We start from the raw sequence: 26,771 nt of genomic DNA, 5'->3' as shown, positions 1-26,771 counted from the left end.
GATGTTTTTTGAACATCAAGTATGAAAACCTGTTCTAGTCTAAATCTTTAGTTTCTTAAACTTAAAACTTAAAGTTTCTTTAAGTTAAATGTCTGTGTGTAATGGTCTCTCTGGTCTCAGTAAGCATGTCATCAGTGTTGTCACAGCTGATGGGTCAGTGGATGGATGTTCAGGGACTCCTGATATTTCTGTGTTCTGCTGTTGGTGAAACACCTCCGAGATGTTCAGTCAAAGAACATGCCGCCAGGACCCTTCCCTCTGCCCTTGTTTGGAAACGCAATGAATATAGGCTTTAGTGATCCACTGGGCTCCTTTCAGAGGGTAAGTCTCATATGACATATACAATATTGTATGTAAAATTATTTTATGTGAATGTATAACATTAAGATCATGTTGATCAGATTGCTGAGAGGTATGGAGATGTGAGCACACTTTATCTGGGAAACGAGCCCTGCATAATGCTCACTGGATACGAGACTTTCAAAGAGGCATTTGTGGAACAGGCGGACATCTTCACAGACCGGCCGCACTTCCCTGTGAATGACATGCTCACTAAAGGGAAAGGTACAGATGGAGAAAAAGTTATATTGCACCTATCTGATTTAAATACTGGCAAAATCTTAAACATTACCTAAAATCATTCTTTCTTTGTAGGTCTATTTATGTCAAATGGCCACATGTGGCGTCAACAGAGGCGTTTTACTCTGGCAACACTGAAATATTTTGGTGTGGGGAAGAAAACTCTAGAAAACTTCATCCTGCAGGAGTGTCGCTGTCTCTGTGACTATACAGACTGAACAAGGTCAGTGAGCATCATTTTATTGCCAAACACCTTTTTTTTTCTTCACAGAAAAGATTTACTGTCATTATTTATATATATAACAAAAAAAATATGAAAACAGAATGAATGCACTTTTTAAAAAGTCTATATTATAACCAGGGAATAAAATATTAGGTCAGTGTCATAATCATGTCTTGAATGGCTGTGTGTACATACTATCCTCTAGAGGCCACTATCTGCAAGTGCAAGTGTCTTTTTTGAAGGTCAAAGAAAGGAAAAGGTGTTTTTTTAGGAGATGTTTGTTTGTTTTTCAGGTTTTCTGTTGTTAAATGTAATAACATTGCTCTTTAATTCGGTTTTGTTTCTAGGTTTGCCCTTTAACCCTCATCGTCTTGTGACCAGTGCCGTGGCTAATATAATCAGCGGGTTGGTGTTTGGTCACAGGTTTGAGTATGATGATCATCAGTTTCATCTGATGGAGAAGTATGTGGATGACATGTTACAGCTTCCCATCTCAAACTGGGGTCGTGTACGAGTTCACCCTGCTATCACAATGTCATGCACAAGGCTAACAATCTAAAAATAAAAAAGTTCATACATATCATTGAAACGGAAATTAAATGCGCTTGATTGATAAGTAGTATGGACATCAGTTTCATTCAAGGAATAGTAGTCCTTGTTTAATTGTTGCATTATCTGAAATTGTTTTTGTCCTCTATTTGTCTCTTTACAGTTATATAATAAATTTCCCACCCTCATGTCATTGCTGCCAGGAAAACACCAAACGGCATTCACAAGCATGTCTAAACTTCAGCCCTTCCTGCAGGAGGAATTCAGAAAACACAAGGAGGAGAGAGACCCAACCAACCCCAGAGACTACATTGACTGTTATCTGGATGAAATTGAGAAGGTAGTGTTGTCCTAAGATGCCCTGGTATATTTATAATCCTTTAATAGGGCTTTATTGGGAGTTGGAACATGTGTTAGCACCTCCTTTAGTAATATTCATGTCTGCCCTTCAGAGATCGTGTAATTCCTATTCAGTCAGTCAAGTTTGACGTTACGTCAGACTGACGTCATGGGGTCTCGCCTGGGAGCCCAATCACCTGCAAGCGGTAACTAAACGAGCAACCCAGTGTGCCATTCGGCGCTCCGGATGAGGATCAGATGTTTATAGCTGCATCAGTGAGAGGGCTATCATCCTCTGGAGAGGAAGATGATGCTGAGCTTCCCGCTTCTGCTGTGTTTGTTCATGCTGAATTGGATTCAGAGATGACAGCCATGCTTGCCCGTGCTGCCGCGCACTCATTCTGAGCAGTCCCGGCTGGATGATTGGGTTTGGGCTCGAAGCACAACACGAAGATCACCTCGCCCCGTCCCCGTGCCTTTCTTCCTGGAAGTACATGAAGAGATTTGGCAGTATGGAGGAAAATTAGTGCCAAAATCTGTTAAAAGGTCTTCCTCTCTCACTACCTTCGACTGTGGGGCGGTCAGGGGGTTCGTGGGGATTTCCCAGGTGGAGTGTGCAATTGCGGTGCATTTATGCCCGCAAAGTGTCGCCATCTGGAGGAATCGTCTGTGGCTCCCATCCAGCTCCTGTGAGACGATTGCAGCTCTGGCTGTTAAGCCTCAAAGTGCCGCTCGAGCCCTTCGCAGGAAGATGACGTGGCCTTTACTTTGGCTCTGTTTCACCACTGTCCCATGGCCAGCTGTACCTTAATTCTCAAGATAGAGCGGTTTCCTAACTTTCTGGTCATACAGGGTGTGCGTGGGCAGTGAACGACGCTCTGCTTCCTCCTTCCCAGCCCCTGTTCTTTCGCCACAGGTAGGGAGTGTGCATTCAAGGACATGCTGCTTCCTCACAGCTCCCTAGCCAGTCCCTAACGGGACCCACGGCGCCAGGAAAGTGCATCACACTCACTGCCTCTACTTCGGACGCTGTCCCTCCCGGGTTAGCACTCCTCGCTGCCCCCCGTGGGGACGTTTGTTTTTCCTTTGGTTCCGCTAGCACGGAGCTGGCTCATTCGGGCAGTCAGATGTGATTCAGTTCGCCTGGCATTCCCCCAGTTTCAGCGGCATCCTGTTTACCTCTCTGCAAACAAGGATTCCCCTGTCCTGCGAGCGGAGATTGCGGTATGCTGGTGAAGGATGCAATAGAGCCTGTCCCTCCAGCCAAGATGAAGTATGATTTTACAGCCCATGCTTCATTGTACTCAAGGTCGTGATGGGTTATGGTCAATCGTGGATCTAAGTATCTTGAATCAGGCCCTTTACAAGCTCCCGTTCAAAATGCTTACGCAGAAACACATCCGTATGTGTGCTCGCCCCAGGATTGGTTTGCAGCGATCAACCTGAAAAACGCTTATTTTCATGTCTTGTTCTTCCTCAACGCAGACCGTTCCGATGCTTTGCTTCAAGAGCTGAGCATATCAGTACAAGGCTGGGTGGTGCTTAGGCACCTCAGCCATCTGGGGCTTCGGTTGTAGAATTGAAAATAATCAAAATTTCAAGATATTTGAAAATTAACAAAGACATTTGCTTTACTGTTTCAACCTCCTCTCTTACCACAAGGGCCATTTGGAATTCCTAAAGACAGAGGTGTTGATGGTGCTCAAGGCCTGTGGGCCAAAATGTGTGTTTTTCGGGGTTCTATGAATTGTCACACCTTTAGTAAGGCGTGGGAAGTTGTAATTATCTGATTGGTCAGATTGAATGTCTTACATTTGGGTTTCAGTCACATGATCAAGGAAGGGATAAAAGAAGACTGTAACAGTTGCTCTGGGTCTTCTTTTCCTCTCGGTCCCTTTCTTGGGGCACTCTTTCTTTGCCTCTTTTCTTTGTCTCTTACTCTCAACACTCTCTCTCTCTCTCTCTCTCTCACACACTCTCTCTCTCTCTCTCTCTCTCTCTCACTCTCTCTCTCTTGCTCTCCCTCTCTTTCTATCTCTCTTAACAATCTACATATTTGCTAGGTATGATTAATGGTATAAGTTTTTATTATCTCATACATCTATTTTGTAACTATTTTAAGTGTAACCATAACCAGATATTGTCATTAAACCCTTTCAATTACAAATGATGTGCCAACTTGTTTTGATTCGGTATTAACATTCATGTGTCACCTGTTGCAATACAATATCGTCACTCTACAGCAATGCTCTACCACATATTTTGCTATGATAACTGTGCTTATTTCCGTCGTTGGGATGGCAGGGGGTGGTAATAGACAAGAAATTTACAGTTTTCTACCATTTTGCTGATAACGTTTCTTTAGTCAATCGGCAATCCTGCAGCCTAAATCCCTATAGGCAAACTACCCTTACAGGGTCAACTGGGAAAAGAGCAAGCTCTCCCCAGTGCAGAGCATCTCTTTTGTCTGTGTGGAGTTGGACTCTGTAAATATGGCAGGGCGTCTGACCAGCAAGCCTTATCCCCCCCGGGACCTCTCTGAAGTTGTTTCTGCTCTACGGAGAGCTCCCTTCGAGCCTCTGGAGTCAGTTGAGCTTAAAATCCTGGCCTGCTCTTGACCGAACTCGATTTCTTTAAGAGGGTGAGGGACCTGCAGGCATTTTCGGTCCCATTGTATTAAACTCCCTGAAACGCCTCCATTGTAGTCTAGAGTTTTCTTCTATGAATGAACACGTTACAGTATTCCTCATTTAAATAATTCCTGCCAAAGGTACACTCAGGATAAAGGGGCAGGGCCTGGTTGAGTTAGGCTACGTCTACATTAATCCGGATACATTTGAAAACGGCGTTTTCGTTTATAAACGCTCTCCGTCCACACTAGCGTTTTCAAGCGTTTTCGGACGTTTCAGTGTGGATGAGAAACTTTTGAAAAACGCCTGAAAACGCTAAATTCACATTTACTGCGCATGTGTAAAACCCCACAAAAGCTCACTGATATGATTCAGATGGAAAAATAAATAATGAAGTTATCGCGCAATTCTTCTGACAGGATAATTTTATTTAGTAAAATATCTCACCATTCACTGATGCGTCCAGGTCGCACGCAGTCACCACATGTTTGGTCTAAAACGCGACTGTTCTCATGTCTCGCCGCAGGACAGCAAATGTGAGTAAATTCTGTCATCTTTGCAGGACTGTGATATGAAGAGTGTGCAATGTAGAATATTTTTAGCAACAGTGTGAAAGTGAATAGCACATAACAGGCACAATACTGGTATAAACATGAATATCTATTGGTACAATATGCGTCACATGACTAAATTTACGTCATCGTTTTTAAATCCCTCCGGTTTCACAGTCCACACTACAACGCGAAAACGGCGTTTTCAAATGTATACGCTTTGGAGTGCGTTTTCAAAAAGCTTCGTTTTCATTAATAAAAACGCCGTCTCAGTGTGGACGGAAGGCCAAAACGGAGAGAAAAAGATGCGTTTTCAAACGAAAACGTATTAGTGTGGACATGGCCTTAGTTAGTAGTGTGTTGAAACTGGCAGTTATGAAAAGGGGCAGGACATTTCCCAAACACACACAAAGCGCTTGTCCAATCACAACACACTGGTCCAGCTGACCAATCAGAGCACACTGTACTTTTCAGAAGGAGGGGCTTGAACTAAACAGAGCGTTACTGACAGACTGGGAAGAGAGGAGCTGCAACAATGGAGAATATGAGAAAATAATGTGTTTTTGAACATTAAAGCATGAAAACCTATTCTAGTAGAGCCCAAAAACAAACTCAAGACTGTATAATTAGCATAATATGGCCTCTATAATGAATCTGTAACTCACTTAACTCAAAGTCTGTGGTTATTACAGGATGTGGTAGTGCTGCCATTGCTAAAGACATTCCTATAGGATAAGAATGAGTAGGCTACAGCACTCCATATGAATTCAATCCTGCACACTTTCTGGATGAAAATGGAATGTTTTAGAAAAAAGACACTTTTATCCCTTTTTCAATTGGTAAGTTATGTCCATACAGCTCTATAATCATGAGTTTACTCAGATTATGAGCATATTTACTGATCCAGACCATGATTTCCAGGTAAGAGGATGTGTCCAGGTGAGCAGCTCGCTCGTATGGAGCTCTTCCTCTTCTTCACGTCTCTGATGCAGCGTTTTACCTTCCTGCCTCTGGAGGGACAAACGCTGAGTCTAAAAGGATCTATAAGTGTCTCGTCTGGTCCCGAACCCTTCCAAATATGTGCAGTGCCTCGATAGTGTAGATTTTAATCATTTAAAAATCAGCTTCCTTAAAGCAGTTCTGTTCCTGAATCATGTTCAAGCACCAGTGTTCATTACATGGATTCTGGGCATCAAAATGCAGAGACAACAAACTTGATAGTTACTCAGAACTGCCCGACTCCACCGTTCAAAAGTTTGGGGTTAGTATGATTTTTTAAAATGTTTTTGAAAGAAGTCTCTTCTACTCACCAAGGCTATAATACAATAAAGTATAAAAAATATGAAAAAAATGTATACAGTATACACATGCAAATATTTCTTAAATATACATTTATATGTGTGTATTTATAAATACCAAATAATTATACACAGTAGGCTACACACATATATTATGTAAACACAAACTTTTATTTTGCATGCTATTAATTGCAACTAATCGTTGTCCAGCACTAAAAGAAACAAATATATATATATATATATATATATATATATATATATTTATATTTATATATAAACACACATATATATGTGTGTTTGTGTGACCCTGGATCACAAAACCATGTCCAAAAGTAGCAAGGGTATATTTGTGCCAACAAAACATTGTGTGGAAATGAAATGAATTTTTCTTTTATACCAAAAATCATTATATTAAGCAGCCTAAAGATCATGTTATATGAAGATATTTTGTAAATTTCCTACCATAAATATATAAAACATTTATTTTTGTGAGGGAATGCAGCACAATCGCGAACATAAATGGACAACTTTAAAGGCGTTTTTCTCAATTTTTTTATATTTATTTATTTATTTATTTTTGCACCCTCAGATTCCAGATTTTTCAAATCTCGGCTATTATCCTATCCTAACAAACCATACATCAATGGAAAGCATATTTGTTCAGCTTTCGGGTGATGCATAGGCTACATGTCAATAATAGGCTACAAAAATCAATTTACCCATGTGACTGGTTTTGTGGTCCAGGGTCACACACACACGTCTGTTTTCAGATTTTATTTTGAATTTGTACGCTGTGTGGGCCGTAGGCGGACACGCCGTGACGTCATCACAGCAACATTCCACAGTTTCTTCCTTGCAGACTCCTAAAGTTTTGGCTGTAGCCTACGTTTATATATTTCCACGACCGTCCATTGTTTGATTAATAAACATCATTCTCGTAAGTACAGATATCCTGACCAACATCTATGCAGTGTAACGAATGTTTGACATTAACGATGCTGCTTCAGTTTGTGTTTGAGCTGTAAACTCAGGCGGGTTAAAGTCCAACTTTTACTTCGTTGTGTTTTTACCGTGAAAGGACTGTTAGCGGTTTTAGTGTTTGCCTTTTTCTGTTTACTTTGCGTTGGAGGCAGAATCACCCAAGTTATAGTAATATATAGTAATTAATATATAGTAATAAGATAACTCTGACCCAGAGTTTTATACTGATCTGCATGGGATTGTGATATGCCAAATTAAATTGAAATGAGTGCTAAATTCGATTTTTTTTTAAATCTTTTATAACTTATTAAATATAGCTCAAATATAAAATTACATCAAGGTGTACCATAACATTTTATTGTGGTCTTTCATACTAAAATGAATTAAATGCATTAACGTTAGTCAGGTCAGGTTTAGTTATTTGATTAATTAATTAAAATTACTTAAATGTTTTCTATTTCTGAATTGAAGTGATTTTTATTTTTTTTAAATGTATTTATTCAAATCCAGCAGGTGTAATGTCTAGAGATGTTTGTGTTTCTGACCCAACAGCCGTCGTCTTATTACATCGAGCTGAAGGAGTCTTGAAGTGACTTTTTCCTGTAAAACAATTGACCTGCTAACAATAACAGTAAACAACAGAAACTAGGCACTTCATATATCAACTGCAACACACTGTCATAAACATTCATAACTGACAACAGTTGTGTGTTTACAAGGTCAAGAGTGTCATATTATTATTCTTGTGTGAATTGATTTATCAGGTCTGAATTTGTCGATGAAACCTGTATGATATTTAGGAGTCTGAATGCAGCATTTGAAAGTTCAGGACTATTAGTCAGACATTCACTGATTCTTCAGATGTGAGATAAAACATGCCCCACAAATTTACCTGTTCTTCGTTTGGAAAATGGCAGCATTTCCACTTTGAAATGAATTAAAGATTGATTCTTTACATTAAAGCTTACCATTTACATTTGATTTTCATCTTATTTTATGCAACTGTTGGTGTTACATTATCACCTGCTACCCTCAAAACTGGCTTCAATCCATAACTCCCATTACTTCTTATAGACTAATTTTTTATTAACGTGAGCACCTGTGTGGCCGATGCTCATGCCTCACAGACCCACAAACTCCAAACTGGATCAGTTCCCACCCACACATTAATGCCCAGACTCGTTCTTCAGCAGAATACCTCACCCCTTAAAGCCCACACAAACAACACTTAAAGCCCCCCCCTGAGGCTGCAGCTGCCCTTCTTGTGTAACTGAAGCAAAACTATTCAAATGCAAAGTTTGCAGCTCAAGAACAGGTGTGGCTGCACGTGGGACTGCCAGAGGACAGGAAGTGCTTGACTGTGATCCTGGCCCGCCCTATTGGGTAAGCATAACTGTATAGGAGACTGGGGCTGTGGCGGCACTTCCTCTATAAGTTGCCAATCTGTCTGTGCACGGCCACCTTTCTACCCCTCGGAGGCAACTGAAACCAGTAAACAACTTCTCCGACCCTCTCCGGAACACTGCTTGGCCCAACCCACTGGGAGTCAAGTTTAGGGCACCTGCCCTTATTTCTCTGAGGGCTGTACACCCACACCAGCTCTCCTGCTCTGAAATGCCAATGTTTTGCTTTCAGGTCATAATTTCGCTTCTGCCGGGTGCCCGCAACAACTGCTTTAACAACTGCTTCCTTGCAAAATTATGAGTGGCTTCCAATGAGTCCTGAAGCTTTCTAGCATGCTTAGGGTCCGGTGGCACAGCAGGCAAACCAGGTGGCCTCCTAAAAACCATTTCACCAGGGGCCTCATTTATAAAACTTTGCGTAGGATTTGCGTCAGAAGTGGCGTACGGATGAAACATAGGACGTGCGTACGCACAGAAATGTTTGGATTTATAAAACCGTGCGCACGCACATCCTACGCAGTTTTCCCTTAATAAATCACAATCAATTCTAAATGTAGCGCAGCTTTTGCGGCTTCATGTCACGCCCATAGTTGCCCATAAATATTCTGTGAAACGCCCACAAGTTAATATTCATCGATTGCGAAATCATGGCAAACACAGAGAGGAAAACCAAGAAACGTAACTTTCATTACGTCATTACGTCATTTCGCATTGTGATGGCATCATGGCATTTTATTACCATCCATTTGATTGCATCTGACAAGCTACAGATGTGTTATGAGGATGAATTGCATAACATGCCAATATTATTGCAGAACATATTTCACTTTTCTTTTTGCAAATATGTGTTTATTTGCATTTCTGTTGTAATCTTCGTTTGATTTTGTTTGTTTTACACTGCAGATCGATCAAACGGGTGTTCATTGTAACATTGTAGGCTGTTAATTGTAAGACTTGCTTTGTGAAGTCTTCATGTTATTTATGAGAGGCAGTATTGCCATTTCTTTTACACAACGGTTTACAGTTACACATACTTTCACACACATTCACGTGTTTCTTACATCTGCCGACGGTGTCGCCATTTCTCATTTCACCCGTTTTTGTGCGTATGCCTGGGTCAGAGTTTGCGTGAAGGACCGCACATTTTCCCTCAAGTTTGCTTTTTATAAATACCAATTATTGCGTAGAGAGCGGCGTGAGCCTCCTTTTGTGTGTACGCAATGTTTATAAATGAGGCCCCAGGTGTTCTGGTCTCTTGCCCCAACATCAAAAGAGCGGGTGTACAAGAGGTTGTTCACCACTGTCTCGGCTTTTTGGTCAGGCATTGCATAAGCTTCTGGCCATTTAGTGAAATAATTCATAGTCATCAACAGGTAAACCTGTTACCCCTCTCCGAACATGGAAAAGGACCCATTACATCCTCACCCACTCTCCCCATTAGGCCCCCTACGGGGAATTTGCGGGCAGTGTAACCATCACACCGCCGACAAAAATCCTCCACATCTCTCCTCATAAGCCCCCAGTAAAAACTGTCTGACATATTTTAATGTTTTTGAAACCCCAAAGTGTCCAGACCCCCCCCCGTCTCATGAGAAGCCCTGATAACACCCTCACACAGCGACCTCCGCACCACCACCTGCCACCTCCCCTTCATGTACACCTGCCACCTCGCTGCATGTACAACAAGGCATTATCAGCAGCGTCCTGACGGGCAAAAGGGAGCCTTTGGGGCTGCAGCCTTATGGGCATGGCATCCCCAGTCACAATTTCGTGCTGCGCCAGAAGTGTTCGCCCCACATCCACTTCCTCAAATGCGAAACGTTGGAAATTAACCAACAAATCCCAAAATTGCTCCCATTGACTCTCATCCAAGCCCTCACAATTCTTCAGGCACAACTCCTTCAAAGCAACCAACCCCTCTCCCTCCTCGAGAGGCAGAAATAGAACAGCGTTCTCCTGTCCAAACCTCCTGGAGAGGCTCAAGACTGGCTCTGAAGGGAACTGTGTGGCCACCCCGGGGAAGATGTCAGCTGAGGTGAGGGGTAAGGGAGTGGGGAAAACATGTACATGTGGCAGACTGGCATCAATGCTTGGGTGGGTGTCTATGGAGCTCCACAGGGGTAAGGGCCTGGATGAATTGGTCTTTCGCATCCCATGAACTGACAGTGGCATGTGGGCACATGCTTGCCATGTCAAATTTTCAATATCATTTGCCAGATCTCTCATATGCCCTCCTAGCTGCCTCAGAGCATCCTCTGTAAGACACATATCCAGTTCAAGAGCTTTGCAGTCCTCTGATCAGTTTCCTTCTTGGGCCTTTCCTCTGAGCCGACAGTTCAAATTGTGCATGAAAATCTTCCCAATCAGCTTAACCTGAGAATTTGGGGGTTCCCAGTTCCCAACCACACATCATTGCACAGACTCGTTCTTCAGCGGAACTTTTTTTTGTGTGTGTCAGCGTTTATTTGAAATAGAAATCTCTTGTTACATTATAAATGTCTTTGTAAGTTAAATGTCTGTGTGTTATGGTCTCTCTGGTCTCAGTAAGCATGGCGTCAGTGTTGTCACAGCTGATGGGTCAGTGGATGGATGTTCAGGGACTCCTGATATTTCTGTGTGTGCTGCTGTTGGTGAAACACCTGCGAGATGTTCAGTCAAAGAACATGCCGCCAGGACCCTTCCCTCTGCCTATCATTGGAAACCTTATAAATATAGGCTTTAGTGATCCACTGGGCTCCTTTCAGAGGGTGAGTCTCATATGATGCATACAAATATGTAAAATTATTGTATGTGAATGTACTGTATAACATGAAGATCATGTTGATCAGATTGCTGAGAGGTATGGAGATGTGAGCACACTTTATCTGGGAAACGAGCCCTGCATAATGCTCACTGGATACGAGACTTTCAAAGAGGCATTTGTGGAACAGGCGGACATCTTCACAGACCGGCCGCACTTCCCTGTGAATGACATGCTCACTAAAGGGAAAGGTACAGATGGAGAAAAAGTTATATTGCACCTATCTGATTTAAATACTGGCAAAATCTTAAACATTACCAAAAATCATTCTGTTTTGTAGGTCTGTTTATGTCAAATGGCCACATGTGGCGTCAACAGAGGCGTTTTGCTCTGGCAACACTAAAATACTTTGGTGTGGGGAAGAAAACTCTAGAAAACTTCATCCTGCAGGAGTGTCGCTGTCTCTGTGACTCTGTACAGACTGAACAAGGTCAGTGAGCATCATTTTATTGCCAGACACCAATTTATTCTCTTCACTCTTCACTTCAAGATTTGCTGTCATTCATTTAAAACTCAAGAATATATGTAAACAGAATAAATGCACTTTTTTTAAAATCTGAAAATATATTGTAACCAGGGAATTAAATCTTGTTCAATGTCATAATCATGTAGTTAAGGGCTGTGTGTACATACTATCCTCTTGAGGCCACTATCTGCAAGTACAAGTGTCTTTTTGAAGGTCAAACATCTGGGAAACCACATCTTTCCTTAATTTTCTCTTTTTATTTAAATGTGAGATCCAAAATTCTGAGACTAAATAAAATTGTAGTAATCATAAATATGTAATAATCAGAAATAATACATAAATAATATTTTAATAATAATAAATTAGATATAAATTAAGGGAAATTTTTTTTAAATTAACTATTGTACAAGTCTAGAGTAAATTTGTGAGCAAATGTGTGGCATTCAGCATGTGGATTGAAACGTTAGTGTTCTCAGAAGTTTGGATGCCACTATATATTTAAGAAAGGAAAATACATTTTTTAGGAGATGTTTGTTGGTTTTTCAGGTTTTCTGTTCTTAAATCTAATATCATTGCTATTTAATTTGGTTGTTGTGTTTCTAGGTTTGCCTTTTGACCCTCAGCATCTTGTGACCAGTGCCGTGGCTAATATAATCAGCGGGTTGGTGTTTGGTCACAGGTTTGAGTATGATGATCATCAGTTTCATCTGATGCAGAAGTATGTGGATGACATGTTACAGCTTCCCATCTCAAACTGGGGTCGGGTACGAGTTCACCCTACTATCACAATGTCATACACAAGGCTAACAATCTAAAAATAAAAAAGAAATTGGCTTTATTGACAAGTGTTAACAACATCAGTTTCATTCAAGGAATAGTAGTGCTTGTTAAATTGTTGCATTTTTTGAAAAATGCTTGTCCTTTATTTGTCTCTTTACAGTTATATAATCAGTTTCCCACCCTCATGTCGTTGCTGCCAGGAAAACACCAGACGGCATTCGCAAGCATGTCTAAACTTCAGCCCTTCCTGCAGGAGGAATTCAGAAAACACAATGAGGAGAGAGACCCGTCCAACCCCAGAGACTACATTGACTGTTATCTTGATGAAATTGAGAAGGTAGTGTCGTCCTAAGATGTCCTGGTGTATTTATATTCCTTTAAGAGGGCTTTATTAGGATTTGGAACATGCGTTATCACCTCCTTTATGAATATTCAGGTCTGCCCTACAGAGATCGTGTAGTTACAGTATCTTACAGCTTATTGGATCATGCTAACTAGTCAAACCTTAACCACTTGTTGCCAGTTCCAAATTTTCCTTAGTGAAATAAGGGCTGCCACCAATTTATTTAGAATATGAACCTTTCGAATTGAATTGTGCACACGTAGAGCCAAAGTCCCTTTAAGACAAGTCATTTCACTCGGCGGCCATATTTGAAACGCCTCTTGGGCATGCAAGTGCAGCTCCTATCTCTTTGAATGCGGAGACATAAAATTCTCCAAAACAGCATTTTGTGATGGGGCTCTTTCGCACTGAAGGAAAAAGCAAGGTGGTCACACTAGCGCAACCGCTGACCCGTTCTCGTTAATGCATCAGTTGAGCTATTTCGTCTATATTTGTTGAGTACCTTCTAAATATGTTATTAAAGACTCGTAAACTGATCTTCCTCTTTATCATCTGTTTGCTGCGACCGAGTGTGACAGAAGAACGGACCCAAGACCTAATATGGGAATTGCTTCCATTAACGTTGCTCTATGAGGGGCAACACAATTCTGAAAGGAGTGACTGTTTGTTACAGTATGGCAGAGACCTGGAAGTATATGTGGAGGAGTTCCTCAGCATCTGTCATCATGCCACCTGCGACAACGTCTGTTTAATGGAGGGATTTTGGTGTGGACTGGACTAAGTTCTCTACTTCGTTATGCCCCTCGGCAATCCCTGCTGGACCCTGAAGGCTTACATCAACTTCGCCCTGTGGGTGAATGGATCCGCATTCACAGTGGGCGAAGCGGAGGATGACAGCAGCCTCATCCAGCCACACCTCACAGATGTTGCGCAGCCAGACCCAGAGCACAGCCCACCATCACCATTCACTATGGTGACGACTGCGGCAGAGCCCCCGGCAGACGGAGAGCTTCCGCCCGCTGCGTATACTGAGCCTGTGAAATCAGCGACAACTAACACCCCGGAGCCGGAGCCGAAGCCCCGACGTGAGTCTGACCAGGGGTGTGAGCCGGCAACAGTCGTCCCAAAGGGAATATTTGCAGCCTATCCCAACCTTATTTATCTGTACTATCTTCATCATTGATTCAGCCCAGTATAATTCCTTAGTCTTTATCCTGTATGAACATTGAATTGTTATCAGTAATCCCGCCCAGCCTCCCTCTCCCACCTCCACTACTAAGTTCAGCCTGTCCTTCAGCCCCGCCTCAGCCAGGTTCCTTCGCCTTCCCCTGTGATATCTTGCAGTGTTGTGAAGCCTCAGGTCATGATTTCACCAGCCTCGCCGGAGCGAAAGGATCCCTCCGCTTCGCCTCCGGCCTCTGATCCCTTCGATCCACCTTGGCCTGGCGACCTGTTGGCTTCGCCTTGGCTCCTCCCACCCTCGGCTCCACCAGAGACCCTTGGCCTTATGGCTTCACTGGGTTCCCTTGTCCCTCTGGCTCCACCCTGGTCAGTCATCACCCTACCTGCGACACGGACTTGCTGCGCTCCTTCTCTCCACCCCTACTGCTTCAGCGTCTTCCTTCACCCACCCCCCAGCTCCGCCTTGGGATAGGCTAACCCTAACCCACCCGAAAACCAGTCAGTATCTGGTGTGACCACCATTTGCCTCACGCAGTGCAACACATCTCTTTCGCATAGAGTTGATCAGGTTGTGATTGTGGCCTGTGGAATGTTGGTCCACTCCTCTTCAATGGCTGTGCGAAGTTGCTGGATATTGGCAGTTCCTGGAACACGTATATGCCAACAAATCAAATCAAATCAAGTATATTTGTATAGCGCTTTTCACAATACAGATTGTATCAAACCAGCTTCACAGTATTAAAATAAAATAATACAACAAAGTTTGTTTCTAGTGGAATTTATTGATTGATAGAATAAAATTAAATATCCCCAAAATATCCCCAACAGTGTATATACAGTGAGGAAAATAAGTATTTGAACACCCTGCTATTTTGCAAGTTCTCCCACTTGGAAATCATGGAGGGGTCTGAAATTGTCATCGTAGGTGCATGTCCACTGTGAGAGACATAATCAAAAAAAAAAAATCCAGAAATCACAATATATGATTTTTTAACTATTTATTTGTATGATACAGCTGGAAATAAGTATTTGAACACCTGTCTATCAGCTAGAATTCTGACCCTCAAAGACCTGTTAGTCTGCCTTTAAAATGTCCACCTCCACTCCATTTATTATCCTAAATTAGATGCACCTGTTTGAGGTCATTAGCTGCATAAAGACTAGAGGTGGGAATCTTCAGTCACCTCACGATCCGATCCGATTCCGATTCTGGGAGTCATGATCCGATTCCAGAACGATTCTTTATCTCCCCCCCATTAATTCATAAGTTTACATAAGTAATTAAGTAGTCTATTTTTTTTATAATTACAAATAAAATAAATAAAACATTAAAACAGTTTTATTTTAAGAATTTTAAACTAATATAACTTCAAACCATATAAATAGCAAATAGCCTAATAAAGAGAAGCATAGAAACAAATGACAAAGAAACAGAAGAGTGCTTTCAGTATTTAAGATTATCTGAACATTTTCCATTCAAGAACTGTGAGTGATTTATTTTCATCATACTTTTGTTTTTTACTTTGACATCTTATTAGACTGAGATATCTTAGATATCTATTTAGCTGCATTCACGCTCGGATCTCTTTTTAAATACAAGTAGTAATGTGGTTTGTCCTCACAGTTTAATCCCTTAAGACATAACTTGCTGTGTTCACGTTCATTTTGCACAAGTAGCCTATATTAAACCACTTACACGGAGTCGCACAGCCGCATGCGCGAGCAGTCAACACAAAGCGCGCATCAGCATTTGAAACTGAAAGCAGCCTTCTGTTAGCGAGGTTCATATTTTAAATATATAAGTCCACTGCATTCCAAACCACATAAACGATGACTTCGTAGAGCATTTTTAAGGAGAATATCGACGCGCGAGACAGCACACTTCAAGTGTAACATCAAACATGCGCGTCTCTCACAGCGCATCCTGTACAATGAAGCCTGTGAATGTCCTTATAATTCGTTTCAACCTTTCTGAACTTTATTAAATATTATTTTACTGAAGGTACGTGTGTGGGGAATTGTTAGCAAGCAGAAGACGGGTGTTTCTAAAGCAAACTCTGCGTCATCGCACATCTGGTTATAAACTAAGCTCAGAATCGATTCTGAAATTCTCAGAATCGATCCAGAATCGTTGGAGAGAGAATCGCGATGCATCGATGGATCGATTTTTTCTCCCACCACTAATAAAGACCCCTGTCCACCCCATACAATCAGTAAGAATCCAACTACTAACATGGCCAAGACCAAAGAGCTGTCCAAAGACACTAGAGACAAAATTGTACACCTCCACAAGGCTGGAAAGGGCTACAGGGAAGCTAAACATGACTGTCAATCTCCCTCGGACTTGGGCTCCATGCAAGATCTCACCTCGTGGGGTCTCAATGATCCTAAGAAAGGTGAGAAATCAGCCCAGAACTACACGGGAGGAGCTGGTGTATTGCGAGATTTTGGGGAACAACCTCCTTCCCTCATTTAGAGCATTGAAGATGGGTCGAGGCTGGGTCTTCCAACAACTTCCCTCCTGCAGTGTGTGCAAACCTAGTGAAAAACTACAGGAAACGTTTGACCTCTGTAATTGCAAACAAAGGCTACTGTACCAAATATTAACATTGTTTTTCTCAGGTGTTCAAATACTTATTTGCAGCTGTATCATACAAACAAATAGTTAAAAAATCATACATTGTGATTTCTGGAATTTTTTTTTTTTAGATTATGTCTCTCACAGTGGACATGCACCTACGATGACAATTTCAGACCCCTCCATGATTTCTAAGTGGGAGAACTTGCAAAATAGCAGGGTGTTCAAATACTTATTTTCCTCACTGTATATATATATATATATATACTGTTGATTTACACACACACACACATACATGTATATGTATATATATATATATATATTTATACTGTATATATTATTAAAATATATACATTTTAAAAATATGTATTATAGTCTAAATATGTATTATAGTTAAAATATGTATTATGGACGTCTTATTCAAACTGCAATGAAGATCATGGGCAGAATAGAACCTTTTTATCTCCAGACCTTGTACGAAAAATCTATGCTGAGGGAGGCATATAAGATTCTACATGATACAACACACACCCTGAACTGTGAGTTTGAAATGTTGCCATTGGTAAGGAGATTAAGAATGCCAAGGTGTAGATTTAACCGGTTTAAAAATTTGTTCATTCCTTCTGCTACTAAGTTATTAAATAACACCAAGTCGGTTTCTCTCTCTCCCTCTCTCTCTCTCTCTCTCTCTCTCTCGCTCTCGCTCTCGCTCTCTCTCTTACCTTACCTACCCACCTATGTATTGTAGTTTCTGAAAATATATACTTTATGCCATATGGGAAGGTTTTTTGTGTTCCATCATTCCCAGTGTAAGGACAGTGAGGCAGAGTTCACAGAGAAGAACCTGATGTACTGTGTAGTGGATCTGTTTGGAGCCGGAACAGAGACCACCTCTACTACCCTCAGATGGGCTTTACTCTTCATGGTCAAGTATCCAGATGTGCAAGGTGGGATGTCAGTCAATCAACAAAAGTGACTTCATGTTGCTTGTCCTCAAAAGGTACTTTCAGCATGTTCTTAGTTGACTGTTTTCTTTCAGAGAAAGTCCAGTCTGAGATCGATCAAGTGATTGGACAGACACGTCAACTACAAATGGATGATCGAACAAATCTGCCGTACACCTACGCTGTGATCCATGAAATTCAGAGGTTCGCAAACATTATCACCTTTACGCCTCCCAGAGTGGCCAACAAGGACACAACAGTGGGAGGACGACTCATCCCAAAGGTCAGTGCATTTTACCATACATGTACCATACAGCATTTGTGTGATTAAACAAGGTCAGTTATGTGCAACTTAAGAAAATTCCTATTATGCATGTTCAACTTTCTTTAGTGTGTAATGTTACGGTTTGAAAAAGGACTGCAAAGTTCAAAAGCACAAAGTCCCTCCAAAGGGAGTTATTTTCAATATCAGTAACACTGTTTCTGAACTCCCTGAAACGCCTACATTGTAGTCTTGAATTTTCTTCCGGGAACAAACATGTCACAATATTCCTCATTTAAATAATTCCCACCCAAGGCATACGCAAAATAAATGGCCGGGGCCTGGTTGAGTTAGTTAGTAGTATATTGAAACTCGTGTTTAGGGTAAGGGGCGGGACATTTCCCAAACACTCTCGAAGTGCTTGACCAATCACAACACACTGGTCCAGCTGACCAATCAGAGCACATTGAGCTTTTGAGAAGGAGGGGCTTCATAGAGACAGGAACTAAACAGAGCGTTACTGACAGACTGGGAAGAGAGGAGCTGCAAAAACATGAAATATGAGGAAAATAACCTGTTTGAACATGCAAGCATGAAAACCTATTTAGTTAAGCCCAAAAACAAAATCAAGACTTTGTAAAAAGGCATAATAGGTCCTCTGTAATGAATCTATCACTCACTCAAGTCTATATGTTTTGTTATTACAGGGTGTGATGGTTCTGCCGTTGCTAAAGACAATCCTACAGGACAAGAATGAGTACAGCACTCCGAATAAGTTCAACCCTTCGCACTTTCTGGATGAAAATGGCATGTTTTTGAAAAAAGACACTTTCATCCCTTTTTCAATAGGTAGGTTATGTCCATACAGCTCTGTCATCATCTTTACTTAGTTTATGAGCATATTTACTGATCCAAACCATGATTTCCAGGTAAGAGGATGTGTCCAGGTGAGCAGCTCGCTCGTATGGAGCTCTTCCTCTTCTTCACGTCTCTGATGCAGCGTTTTACCTTCCTGCCTCTGGAGGGACAAACGCTGAGTCTAAAAGGATCTATAAGTGTCTCGTCTGGTCCTGAACCCTTCCAGATATGTGCAGTGCCTCGATAGTGTAGATTTTAATCATTTAAAATTTAGCTTCCTTAAAGCAGTTCTGTTCCTGAATCATGTTCAAGCACCAGTGTTCATTACATGGATTCTGCGCATCAGAATGCAGAGACAACAAACTTGATACCATAGTTCAGTACTCAGACCTGCCCGATTTTACCGTTCAAAAGTTTTGGGTGGGTAAGATTTTTAAAATGTTTTTGAAGAAGTCTCTTCCGTTCACCAAGGTTACATTTATTTGATCAAATACAGTAAAAACAGTAATATTGTGAACTATTATTACAATTTAAAATAACTGTTTTGTATTTAAATATATTTTAAAATGTACTTTATAGATGCAAAGCTGAATTTTCAGTATTATTACGCCACCATTACTTTGTGATAATTTTCTTTTCTTTTTTTTCAGGATTCTTTGATTAATAGAATGTTCAAAATAACAGCATTTATTTGAAATATAAATCTACATTATAAGTGTCTTATTTGATCAATTGTCATGCTTGACCAATAATTTGCTGAATAAAAGTATTATTTCTTTCAACAAAAAAAAATCTTGCTGATCCCAAACTTTTGAATGGTACTTTAATTGGCGCTTTAATAACTAATTTAGGCCCAGAATCATGATCATTGATTTAGTTCAGTTGACAAGTAATAGTGATTTTCACCCTGTAACTTCCGACAAAAAGCAGAAGTCTCAGATGATGAACAAACATCATAAAAATTCATAACTGGCTTGATCAGGATGAGGTAGAGAGTAGAGACCTGATTTACAGTTAGGTGTATTTTCTGACATGGTACGTGAAAATCTCTGAAAATGGGAACTTGACTATGAGTTTAAATATGGCTTACATATGTTGAAGTTAATGTAATATTAATTAGACATTATGGATGCAGTTCTTAATCATATCAATTTTAGACATTAAGGGCCACAATTACTAAACAGGGCAAATTAGCATGCAGCCGATGGAAGTGGAAAGTTCTTCGGGTGATGTAGAAAAAAGTGGTTAAGACGGGGCTAGGCAACTCTGGCCCTCGAGACCCAATTTCCTGCAGAGTTTTGCTCCAACCATGATCAAACTTTGAATCAATTGAACCAATTGCTTCACAAAATGATTCACTGTTTTGAAGAGCTCGAAACGCCTCACGATGAATTAAAACACCTTTTACAATACAACTCACTACTCACTGCTGCTAATGTGTGTGCACTAACTTGGACGGGTTAAATACAGAGGACAAATTACCATTCGTCAACAAATCATCTAATGCCATTAAATATGAAGTGTCTTTATAATATGGGTTATTTGATTAAATTGTAGGGCTTGGTTAATCATACCAATAAAAGACTTGCAGTACAACTCTTCCTTTTTATTATACAAATGTTTTTTTGTATTATACAAATGAGCTGGACGACGATATCATTGTTTTCTCCAGAGCGGCTGTAAAGATAAATGAACTAAATGAATAACTAACTTTTATACAACAAAAATGAACCATCACTGAACTACGACACTATGTTCTTCTAGATCTGCTGTACAGCCGAAACAGACTTTGTTGCATTATTTTCCTGTTGTCAATGTAAATCTGCTTTGAAACAATCTGTATTGTAAAAAGCGCTATATAAATAAAGGTGACTTAACTTGACTTTAATGTCTTTAAATGTATATAATTCATCCAAGATCATCAGGTAGAAATCATTTATACACTGGTTCATGGGTTGCAAGGGAGATAACCACTCTGTCGACTTGTCTTTTTGTTCTCTCTCTTTTAATCTTTCACTCTCTATCTTTTTAAACTTTTGTGACGACGTAGAATGCTCATTTGTGTACTGCGTGTGTAACTGGCCCTTATCGACCTCGCTGCGAGTAGGATTCGAACAGGTGTTGTGGCAAATTTGGGGTTAAATGGAGGGGTTAAATTTAGGGGAGGGGTTAAATTTAGGGGTGGGGTTAGGATTAGGCAATCAGATACTTACTTCAACGAGGGGGTAATAATTTGGCAGGGGGTCGAAATTCGGCACAACACCTGCATGGGAGGCGGGCATGCTAACAAGGACGCCCCATCCCCCAGCATGTTTTTTTTTTTACCCCCCTGCATGGAAGTCTTTTTGTTTTGTTTTTTGACATGCAGAATTCATGTTTTTGTTTTTATGCAATGCATTAAAGGCTTCAAATATATACAAATAGAAAACCAGTTCAGATCATTGGTGATATTACATTTTAGGTTTAATAATTCATGATCTAAGTCTTGTGTAAACAGTTGCATGTATAGAAAGTACGTACTGCCCTCTACAGGCCAAAATATACAAGTGCAAGTTTCTTTCTGAAGGTCAAGCATGCATCATCTGTCCTCTTATTTAAATGAATACATTTTCCGAAATCTCTTAACAGTGCATCTTCCTTTTTTCTTTCATTGTTGTTTTTCTAGGTTTGCCTCTAGAAAAGGGGGAAGAATAAGGCCTGTAAAAAATATTTTATTTATTTATTACATTTGTTTTAATATTTTCAAAAATGTCACCAGTTTCAGTTCATTTACTGTAGCTCCCACACCATGTTATACCTTAAAACTAAAGTATTACCCACTTATTTTCTGTCCTTGCAAAAATAAATGCACAGTTAAACATTTCATTATGCAGAGATGAGAGGAATCACAAATAATGATAATAATAAAAACTGCTACGTTTTAATGCATTCAAGCATCCAAGTATTTCAGAACGGGCTGCTTTAGCAGCTAAGTTTCAAATCATATCAGTGGCCAAAAAAGCATTATCTTACTTGGAGCAATGTTAAGATCACATGACCAGCTAGAAACTACTCACTTTTTTTGGTATGTTTGCACTGTTGCCTCATTCCCATAATTCCTTTAGTAAACCGACTGCTTAAAAGAAGCAGACATTGCATGCAGTTTTTTTAAGTGTTAACCCCAGGGCTTAATTTGAGCCGGAACATGTTCCGTCACCTCCGACAATGGATCCGGAAACTTTTTTATTGGATCCGGCACCTCCTGTGTCACTAATATGGAAAATGATTTGCCTAAATTAAAAAAATAAAATTACTGTTTGTGTAGTGTTCAATGTTTGTGACACATGACTTGCGCGCTTGTTGTACTAGTTGTAACTTTTTCAAATACGCTGGCCAGTCAGATCCCAAACAAGCAAAACATCGTTTCCGCTGATCAAGAATGTGGAGACCACGGTGGACACAGCAGTTGCCTATCGACATAATATCTCGTTATTTCGACAAAATAAGGGGACATTCTAATCTGCATTAAGCCACATTAAGCGTTCTTATAATGGTTTTCAATGGGAGGAAAATGCTTAACGTGTAATTGCGTTCATATTCATGGGCTCATCTGATTTTTTGTACATAGCATAGCCTACTTTGTTATGATTTTAGTAATGATTAATAAATGCACGCACAATTATCCGTGAACTTGATTTGAACAAATGCCTTTCAACTTGTGTGTGCAAAATTCAGAACTAAATGAATGTGCAGCAATTTGTAGCTACAAATAGAGAGTCTGTAGGCCTACTATACTGTTGTAGCCATTAAAAAAGCGCATTTAGTTTCATATTTGTTAAAATATTATAATGTTTTTTGTTTTTTTTTCATTTATGTTGATTTATGAAAAGTGAACAGCAAGAGTAAGATAGGATGCGCAATATGAGACATGGAGCGGGTCAGACATGATTTTGACCACTTCATCAAGTTTTGTTTTGTAGAAAACCTTTCTTTAAAGTGAATTTCGTTTTGTATAAATTGTATCTTACAGGGTTCGTACGGGTGCTTGAAATCCTTGAAAGTGCTTGAATTTTGATGTTGTGTTTTCAAGGTTTGAAAAGTGCTTGAATTTTGGATAAAATGCTTGAAAATGCTTGAATTTGTAACTGTATTTGTCACTTTATTTCTTTCACAAGAAACATTTTTCTGACGAAATAGTTCTTTATTAAATAGAGAAAAAAATGTAGCCCTTCAGAATCAGATACAGATTGATTTGCGTTACGCTGGCCAGAGCAAAAGTAGGCGGAGTTTTCATTTTGATTTCCGCGGTTGTTTGGATGCACCGTTTTTATTGGCCACGCAGCGGCAACAGTTGAACTATTTTAAGCTTTGACCGCGGCGTGCGCGCGAGCTCGTTGAGCTCCGCTTTGGATCGAGTCGCGCGGCGCAAGCCATTGAAATATATCGGTTTCATTTCATAGCGCAGCGCGGTCCGCGTCCTATCTGAAAGGGCCGTTAGTGACAGAGAGTACTTGGTGTGACAATGTAATGTAAGTATTGCATGTCCGTTATGTTCATTTGTGGAATATGCAGTGAACATTGCCAAAATTACAGAACTGTAACGTGCAAATTAACCTGCAAACGTTAGCCCAGTGCATAACAACAGTCGTTGATTGCTGAACTGAAATCAGTCAGTGTCATAAGTAGTATACTGTTACTGTAAGGTTTAGGATGGCCCTGTGCAATATTTACACTGCTCTATTCCAGTAAATGTATTAGCTAACGTTATGGCTTGACCCAAGACATCTTGGCAATGAAATACATTTATCAGGCAGGTGCCTGTGCACTCAGATATTGTTCAAACCTTGTCTATCAAGAATGTGTCCCAAAACGGGAAGGCCTGTCAAATATTTCTAAGTCTTCATATTTGAAATTAATTCAGTTTTACAGCCTATAAATCACATTATCTGGTAAGCAATATTTGGACATTAATATAATGAAAAGTATATTATTCATATACTTAGTGATACATTTTGAAGAATAACACTTGTGATTGGCTTAAATATTAGGGCTGCACAATATATCGAAATATTGCAAATGTATATATTACAATATGCATAATTGCATATCGCAACGGCTTGCAATAACTGGGGTCATGAACAAAAGACAAAGAAAATCACTCACTGCTTTTGGCTGAATAGGCTAACTTTTGTAGCTTTAATAAGAATCAGTATATTTAATTCATGCAGTGAAAACTAAGCAGTGTTTATTTTTACATTTGATTAATCAGTTTCTGTTGTTAAATAAACCTAATGTAGGATAACCTGAACCCCTAAACCCCAGTGATGTTAAAATAACACTTCTTATGCTACAGTAAAACACTGATGTTCACTGTCTTGAAGTTGTAGGGATATTTTCTTATCACAAAAAGAATGTGAAACACGTATGTGTAGGTTATATCATTTTAAAGATATTTTAAAGATAATTTAAGTTAATTTGACACTTTAAGCATTATCGTATCGCATATTGAATATCGCATTATTTAATGAGTTTATCTCTTTTGATGTGATAAAAACACTAAATAAGAATTTTAAGTATGTATTGGTATGTAATTTACGGTAGTGTAAGGTGCTGGAAAAAGCTTTAAAATGGACCTGGAAAGTGCTTGAAAAGTGCTTGAATTTGACCTTGGAAAAAGTGTACGAACCCTGATCTTAATTTTAATACATTTTTCATCAACCAATTGCCTGGATTTAATGAATAAGAAGCAAATATAACAGACAATCATGGAGGCGGTGGCGCCCGCGCGATCACTTGCATTGCACGTGAACTGGAGTGCATCTCATCCTAACTTAACGAAACTCAGTGTATGCCTCACACAGACATGAGAAATACATCAAATACACAAAGCTTGAAATGTCTTTAAACGAAATAATTCAAAACAAAAAAAGAATGTAATCCATTTAGGCCTATTTATGTGCATTTCTCTAGGCGCGTTCACACGGAGATGGCGATCGTCAACTTCATCTTTGCAGCTGAGTCGACACCGTCAGAGAAAACACTTGTTTATTAATAAAAATCAATACAGCGTCACCGGATTTACAAATGCACATCTTGCTTGTTGCACGCACACATATTATGTCGAAATAACGAGATGTTGAAATAGCATTATTATTAATAATAGCCTACATCTTTTAGAATATTTGATTGAATGCTGAATGTTGCGCTTGTTCAATTTAAAATTGAAACTTTAATTGTGATCATTAACATAACTGAATATTAAATATTTAGTGGCCAAGTTTTGCACAGCTCCCCCAGTCACTGATCTAGCACCCCCTCAGCACATGCGTTAAAAATTCTCTGGCGCCGTCCCTGCAGAGAAGCTACGTAGGCAGTGTAATTTTTTTTTTTTTTTTTTGTTCCGTTACCTCCAACCCCCGTTTTGAGTCGCCGGATCCAGCCCCCCTCTGCGCTCCGGGACCTCATATTTTACAAATTAAGCACTGGTTAACCCAGCAGCAAAAATGTTCTTCATCTCATTCCGTGTATTAAAAGATATAAAACTTGTATGTTATCAGCTCTGATGTCACAGATAATATCAACTTCGATGTTTGTAGGTTATCCGTATGGTAGCCGACCGGAAGAAGAAAGTTCAGCTCTGAGATCAAACCCTTCACACTTCAGAGAGCTGGATCTGCTACAATCACCTCAATCTCGGCTGTCTGATCTACTGAAGCACCCAGATCCTGTCAACTAGAGAAGCTCAAGTATGTTGGACATTAAAGTCACCATGAAATTGACTATTCTTACTTTTATGGAAGATTGCAGTATTTATTATAAATGATTTATCCGTGCACATCATTATTTATTTTTTTAAATGAATGTGCCTTCGTAATCTTTAATCAAAATAACTTCCCCTCCCTCTTGTAGAGACCGATAGAGACATCTCTTCTCTTCTCTTATGACGAGGGCGGGGCATCCTGTCAATCACATGATAACCACGGTCCATCAATAGAGACAGTCATAATCTGAAGACCACGCCCACCAAGGGGGAAAACACATAGACATCATGATGTCTATGGGAAAACAAACCAACCGTCTCCATTGACTTTGCATTGCGAGAGGCTGCCTCCTTGTCATTTCTTGCTTCTAAGAAAAGACAGAATAATGCCTAAAAGCTGCTATGTGACAAGGTGTACAGCAAACAAGCTAAGAAACCCAGAAATAAGTTTTCATAAGCTGTCGACCCCAAAAAAACGAGCGTTTGAGGACATAAAAGTTGATACAGGCTGGAACGAATGGGTAAATTGTGGGATCCTGACACTCATGCACTAAAAATACACTACGTGTGCAGTAAGTTAAACATTTGGTCACTGGTGAGTCAAATATCCAAATGTCAGTTTTATATATTACATTTCTGTAAGATAAACTATCCTGTGTAGCCGATTACGGTGTTGCACCAAAAACTGTGACCCATAAGATTCTGTGACCCAAGAGGGCGCTGCTGCACATCAAAATGTGTGACCTCACTATAACTGCCTAATAAATGAGTCAAACTTCAAAATACTGTTTTAGGGTTGATATAGCATTCCTTCAGACTAATATAGACACATGTTTAATTATTTAGAGACATCACAGACCCAGTACCACATAGGTCACAATATATGATAGGTCACAAAATATGATAGACAGCTGTCAAAATGTGTGACCTCACTGTAACTGCCTAATAAATGAGTCAAACTTCAAAATACTGTTTTAGGGTTGATATAGCATCCATCCAAAAACTGTGACCCATCAGATTCTGTGACCCAAGAGGGCGCTGCTGCACATCTTATGAGGTCACACATTTTGATAGCTTCCTATCATATATTGTGATCATATATTGTGACCTATGTGGTACTGAGTCTGTGATGACTCTAATTAATAAAACATGTGTCTATATTAGTCTGAATGGATGAAGTGGAATTCTCATGTTACGCAGCACGTTTGAGCTTCAGCAAGAACCAATGAGGTTCATTCTCGTGTTACGCAGCACGTTTGAGCTTCA

The 26,771-nt window shown here is 40.0% G+C and overlaps 1 protein-coding gene, 1 long non-coding RNA gene and 1 pseudogene across 3 annotated transcripts; all 3 read left to right on the top strand.

The window, feature by feature from the left end:
- Positions 1-125: 125 nt before the first annotated feature.
- On the top strand, positions 126-6,031 carry LOC311073178 (cytochrome P450 2J4-like; annotated as a pseudogene). Its single transcript has 8 exons — positions 126-321; positions 402-564; positions 655-802; positions 1,150-1,310; positions 1,515-1,691; positions 2,100-2,415; positions 5,618-5,710; positions 5,793-6,031. The product of its transcript is annotated as a cytochrome P450 2J4-like (transcript).
- A 952-nt stretch (positions 6,032-6,983) lies between these two features.
- On the top strand, positions 6,984-20,648 carry LOC311072915 (cytochrome P450 2J4-like). The gene is made up of 10 exons (XM_084098276.1): positions 6,984-7,106; positions 11,098-11,300; positions 11,382-11,544; positions 11,634-11,783; positions 12,423-12,583; positions 12,760-12,936; positions 17,511-17,649; positions 17,742-17,929; positions 18,616-18,757; positions 18,838-20,648. The coding sequence occupies exons 2-10, from the start codon at positions 11,103-11,105 to the stop codon at positions 19,011-19,013; spliced, it is 1,494 nt and encodes a 497-aa protein (XP_083954402.1). The 5' UTR covers positions 6,984-7,106; positions 11,098-11,102; the 3' UTR covers positions 19,014-20,648.
- Positions 20,649-22,795: 2,147 nt separating this feature from the next.
- On the top strand, positions 22,796-25,745 carry LOC311072926. The gene is made up of 3 exons (XR_014604084.1): positions 22,796-23,274; positions 25,342-25,491; positions 25,655-25,745. It is a non-coding gene; the product is annotated as an uncharacterized lncRNA (long non-coding RNA).
- The last annotated feature ends 1,026 nt before the right edge of the window (positions 25,746-26,771 follow it).

The sequence above is a fragment of the Abramis brama genome, assembly GCF_963993115.1.
Source record: "Abramis brama genome assembly, chromosome: 22".
In the NCBI taxonomy this organism is placed as follows: Eukaryota; Metazoa; Chordata; class Actinopteri; order Cypriniformes; family Leuciscidae; genus Abramis; species Abramis brama.
Note: the sequence above shows the minus strand (reverse complement) of the source record. Positions and strands in the feature narration are given on the sequence as shown.

Coding starts and splice junctions, on each gene's coding strand:
- LOC311072915 (XM_084098276.1), top strand. CDS start 11,103: ATGGCGTCAGTGTTGTCACAGCTGATGGGTCAGTGGATGGATGTTCAG. Junction 11,545..11,633: donor CATGCTCACTAAAGGGAAAG/GTACAGATGGAG, acceptor TCTGTTTTGTAG/GTCTGTTTATGTCAAATGGC. Junction 17,650..17,741: donor CAAGTATCCAGATGTGCAAG/GTGGGATGTCAG, acceptor GTTTTCTTTCAG/AGAAAGTCCAGTCTGAGATC.